Here is a 5,596-nt window from a genome sequence, read left to right as displayed (position 1 = left end):
AATTTCTACAATAAATCAAAATTAAAATTGGGGCAGTGTAATACCTAAAATGCCACTGGTCGGAGGTGGAAGGAAGCCCCACATGTGGTAGGACCCACAGGCACGTGAAATTACCTTTAGCTTATCCAGTGTCACGGCCTTGAATGAGATGATGGGATGGCCGTAATGGGTAGTCACATCAAACGCCCTACTGCCTCCTAAACTTATTTTTTTTATTTTTTATTTTTTTTTAAAAATGTGCTATGATTACTACACTGACCCTAAGGTTCCTCTTCATCAAGCCTAGATTCAAATATTTTTTAATAAAAAAAAATTGGTTGTGTATTTAATTTTGGGCTAATGTTGGTCCCCGGCGATGACGTGGCATTGGTTGTTTGAGGTAAAGGTTTCTAAACAGTGAAAGAAAGGGCGATGGAATCACATGCCTCATGTGTAAATCACAAAATAGATCTCTCAAATGGATTATGGGCACTTACTTTTTGGGCTGGACTGGGCTGGGATGGGCCTGGCTCTTGTAGCCCAATACATTTCAATGGATCGGCCCAATTGACCTTAGTCGGTATCCGTGAGTCTCGAGGGCTGCTGCTGGTTAGATTCCGAGGACTCGAACCATGCCGGAATTCGAAGACGGCAAGTTCGACATTGTCGTTGTGCTTCGGCGCCTTCAGAAACTCGCTTGAATGAACTTCTCTAATTCCTTCCGTCCTTGATCTCTGAACTCACTGCGTTCGAAGAAAAGATATAAGCAGAAATGTTAGCAAATCGATAAAGGAAAAGAAGAATGGAAGAGAAGAGCGTAGAAGGAGAATTAAGTAAAAGAAACTGTCAAATCATATTTGCAAGAACCAGAAACCAATCGCCAAGAGATTCGATTCGCTCCGATTGAAGAAATTACAGAAGAGATCTGAAACGGATTCTTGTAGTTCTTCGACAAATTTACCTGGATAAGGAGCAGAATCAAATGAATCGAATGAATCCACTTCTCCGCCAATTTGTTATGATCTCGCTTCCTTAAGGAGGAGCGAGGATCGGAAGTTTGAAGAAGATCGCAGTTGGAATCGTGCATTGATGTTCTTCCCGGAGAGAGGATTCTTTGGGGCTCTTGCGTTGGGATGAAGAAGATTATGCTGCAATGATCGATAGTTGGTCGGACTCGGGATGAATTCAGAGATCTCTGCTAGGGTTTGGAGTTGGAGAAATTATGATGGAATTGCAAATGGGGCTGTGCCTCTGGTGATTGGCTCCGTTCATTTTTTCTATGCTGCTTCTTGTATTTATACTCTATTTTGAATTGCTACATTTAGCGCCAGCGGTGATTTTCGGCGGGAATGTTTATTCTGCGTGCCGGGCACGTGATAATCGAAATTCAAACTCACAATGTTACTACAAATTAGTCACCTTCTATGTTCGAGAGAATTTGTGGAAAAACTTATCCAACAATTATTAAAGGGTTTACAAAATTTCAAATATTACGCTATTAAATTGAAATCATAACCGAACTAACACTAATAATTAAAAACAAGTTAAAAAAACCCATGTTCGAAAATGAAATAAAAAGAAAATATATGTACATATATTTTTCAAAAGGATTCAAACGAGCTTGTTTCATTTAAGAAAATATATGTACTTATTAATAAGCTAGATCCATGCTTGTTTCATTCAAGAAACCCGTCGGACATGCTGATAAATTACTAGGATCTACATTGGATTAATATATTAACATTTTTTAAAATTCATAAATGTATTAGACATTAACTTAAGCACTAGATAATCCACAATTTGTAAGGGATAAACATCGTGATTGGCAAAATAGTAACTTCGAAAAATGGGCAAGTTTGGGAAAAACGAGAAGGCATAAGTAAGAGCTGGTGGTATTATTTTTCATAAGGAAAGTACCGCAAGCTTACGTGATGCTACCGCCAAAAAACATCCTTAAACAACATAAAGCAATTCTCCAAATTGCCAACGAATTCAAGAAATCTAAAATCAGTAAAAGCAAAAAAGCTTCCGTGGTTGGCGTTTGAATTTATGGGGCATTTAAGCATCCGCAAATCTGCAAAGGCGTCAAAATGTCTGGTCATACAACCACTTCCAGCATCACTAAGGGGATATGTTTGATTCGAATTAGAATCTGAACTTACCCCAGCTCGGAGAGCTTCAGATGAGCTTCTGCATAATCTTTAAAAAAGGCATCCTCATCCTGAGGAAGGGAAAACATGTTAGAAATCACGATTCTCTATAATGGTATAAGCATAAGCTCTCATGGTTTTACTTCGGCTTCTCCAAGAGCATAAGCTCTCGTAGTGGCTACCTCAAGAGCATAAACTAATGATCATTTCCTAAACAAAACATCACAACTCTTTACAATGGTATGATATTGTTCACTTTTGAGTGTAACCTCTCTAATGTATATTCCTTCCAAACTAATGATTATTGTTAGACGAACACGACTCTCCACAATGGTATGATATTGTCCACTTTGAGCATAAGCTCTCATGGCTTTGCTTTGGGTTTCCCCAAAATGCCTCATACCAATGGAGTTAGTATTCCTCACTTATAAACCCATGATCATTCCCTAAATTAGTCGATGTGGGACTTCCATCATCCAACACCTCCCCTCGAACAAAGTGCGCCTCCCCTTAATCGAGGCTCGACTCCTTTGGAGTCTTAGTCATTTTTGACTGCCTTCGAGGAGGGGCTTGGCTCCTTTTCTTTAGGAGTTCTTTGTTCGATATTTGAGGATTTGAGGATTTATCAATCTATTGGCACGACTAAGTTTAGGGCATGGCTCTGATACCATGTTAGACGAACACGACTCTCCACAATGGTATGATATTGTCCACTTTGAGCATAAGCTCTCATGGCTTTGCTTTGGGTTTCCCCAAAAGGCCTCATACCAATGGAGTTAGTTTTGGCTTTACTTTGGTATGATATTGTCTACTTTTGGCTTTACTTTGGCTCCTCAACCAAACATGTTACCAAAGCACGGACTAATCATTACTAATCTTCAAAACGTAATCGATATTATTGTTAAGTGAGAGATTGATATACCGCAGCATATTTTTCAACAAGAGGACGGAAGACGGAATCGGTCAGAAGCGCCTTATCAGATGGTAGCTGAAGAAGCCCTTGCTTCTCTCCAGATACGAGCTCCCTGATATGACGAACAAAATTGCCTAATATTCACAATGGAATCTGTATATTATCGAGATAGATTTCAGTTGGAAAGCAAGACTCACTTGAAGTATGCGTTGTCGAAGACAAGAGGATTGGATGTCCAAGGACCTTCAAACCCAGATCGATCCTTGTGAGCTCTTCCCTGAAAATAAGAACATAGTCATGACCCTGCCAATAAAAACAGTTTTTAAAGACGCAATCAAAGAGATTCAGAAATGAACAAACCAGTGTGTGACCACCAGACAGAGCAACGATGTCCTGGTCACTTAGACCCATTGTGTAGAAAACTTGCCTTAGATGATCACATCCTAAGAAAAAATGGTTAGATTAGGTCCTAGTTCATTGTGCGTAGGGCTACAATAAATGGTTTAGCATCAAAATTATGGGAAAATTCTAGCACTCTTAGTGGTATAATCCCTCATCCTAAGAATCCTATATAATTCTTGAATGTTGCTGTCGTGATCATAAATATGATCTGTAGTACATGAATTAATTAATACCGCGTAAAACTTTAGAAGAAATCTCTGAAGCTACTTCGAATGTACTAACCTTTTCCGGCATCGGGAAGGCGGCCTTCAGGCGGAGGCTCAGGCTTGTCCTGATGTCGGGAAACGCCAAGGAAATAATCAGCATTCAAATGAGAAGTACGAGATAACGGTGCTACATGAATGAATTCTTGCGGACAAATCAAATAATACAAGCAAAGCATATAACAAACAAAGCTTGCCAAAGAGTTCAAAGATTGAACAAACAATAGAGCTGTATGGATGATTATTGAAGGAAAAAAAAAAACAGATCAATAGGCTTGGCAATCAGAATTTCTATGAATAAAACAAAGCAACGTTGAATAAATCTCTCGACGATCCGTTCATCTTTCGCGGATAGAAAATCGACGGATTAGCAAACCATCACAAAAGAGCTTCAAACACTAATTACACCACGAACATGATCCAAATAATGATAGCATAATCAGGAATCCACTGGTAGCAGGCAACAGGCACTAAAACAGTCTGACAAATAGAATCAAAACAAACGGATATCGTGTATGCTAAAGCTTAACGTACCACTCTGCCAGGATGAAACGGAACCTCTGGCCCACCGGTAATTTCAACAGCAACAACCCCGGCGAGCTATATAAGAAGATACAAACATTACACCATTAATTTTCTCTCGGTTTCACATTCAACACTACGATTTCAATTTTTCACATTAATATTTCACGAAATGTGCGAAAATAAACGATCACAATAATAATGCTATACCTGATAGAAGTCACCGTATGAAAGGATCGGCACCTGTTCCTTAATCGGCTCCAACAGCTTAACAGCGATGTCAAGGCCATTGTTAGCACCATGTGCGAGTTCCGCTGCGTGCTTCATCGTTCCGAAGGGACCTCCCGTCTTAGACTTAGCATCATACGTTCCGGCAGAGTGCCATCTGCAATCAAAAAGCCACAGTAAATCATCACCATTGACAATCAACGATTCATATTCAATCATCATCGGACAGAGAAACCAACGCGAGACGAAGCATTAGAGGAGAGCAGTGCTTCTCAGCAACGAGAGCTCTAATCTTCCTCCTCGCCTTCACTACAGCCTTCTGGTATTCCTCGCTAACAGCCGGGTAGCTCTTCCCCATCACTGAGATTTTACAAACAAAACAAATCAATTCGCAGAAACTGATTGATAAATCGATGAAATCGAACGAAATCAAAAACGAAAATCCAATGCCAACCTTGAAAGCACAAAATCAAACAAGCGAGCACTGATCACAGAAATGGCACGAAGCAGGCACGGGATTGATACTTGATAGGTTGAAAACAGAGCTGAATGATTTAAAGAGCAACTATTACATAATTTATAAGGATCTAGTAGCTTAATTTTGGCCGTTGGATTTCCTTTTCGATCCTGCGGCTCTTGTTCGGCTTTTGGGATTGAATGGCTGCGATTGAATTTAGAATGCCCTCTGTACGGTCATGCAATGTGGCCGCACTGGCCGGTACTCGCGAGTAAATATTAGAAACAATAATAAAAGGTCAAAATTGAAATGACCGAAATGCCCTGGCGGTTGAGAGTTGTGGGGAGAGCGGATCCGGTGTCCTCGTGTATGGATCCGGTTCTTTGCCGCATACTTCTCTGGGCCCGGTGGGCTTAATGTAACAACCCACTTGGTCCAAATTCCATTTTGGGCTGATTCTTGGGCCCATATGTTCAAGTGCTTTTACGTAACTGCCCTTCTTCCAACCCTGTCTAAACTCAATCATTGCTTCATCAACCGACGCTAAAGTTTTTTTTTTTTACTAACCTATTTTTAGTTTAAAAAAAAACTATTTTATTTTTTACATTTTTTTTTTTATCAAATTAGATTAGCATTTATAATTTATAAAAAGGTCTCAATAATTCGATACACGTGTATAAAT

At 39.7% G+C, this 5,596-nt stretch overlaps 1 protein-coding gene across 2 annotated transcripts; it reads right to left on the bottom strand.

Moving 5' to 3' along the window:
* Positions 1–1,855: 1,855 nt before the first annotated feature.
* On the bottom strand, positions 1,856–5,012 carry LOC111794479 (L-ascorbate peroxidase, cytosolic). Of its 2 annotated transcripts, XM_023676513.2 has the most exons (10): positions 4,912–5,011; positions 4,697–4,817; positions 4,440–4,614; positions 4,242–4,307; positions 3,727–3,775; positions 3,403–3,485; positions 3,240–3,319; positions 3,052–3,154; positions 2,142–2,200; positions 1,856–2,053 (listed from the first exon to the last, which is right to left on the bottom strand). In XM_023676513.2, the coding sequence occupies exons 2-10, from the start codon at positions 4,813–4,815 to the stop codon at positions 2,038–2,040; spliced, it is 750 nt and encodes a 249-aa protein (XP_023532281.1). In that variant the 5' UTR covers positions 4,816–4,817; positions 4,912–5,011; the 3' UTR covers positions 1,856–2,037. The 2 variants fall into 2 exon arrangements, with proteins under 2 accessions (XP_023532281.1, XP_086980302.1); XM_087124176.1 differs by lacking the exon at positions 1,856–2,053 and having other exon boundaries at positions 2,138–2,200; positions 4,912–5,012.
* Positions 5,013–5,596: the final 584 nt, after the last annotated feature.

The sequence above is a fragment of the Cucurbita pepo genome, chromosome 5 (assembly GCF_057944985.1).
Source record: "Cucurbita pepo subsp. pepo isolate OVF chromosome 5, ASM5794498v1, whole genome shotgun sequence".
NCBI lineage: Eukaryota > Viridiplantae > Streptophyta > Magnoliopsida > Cucurbitales > Cucurbitaceae > Cucurbita > Cucurbita pepo.
This window is presented reverse-complemented; position numbering and strand designations above follow the sequence as displayed.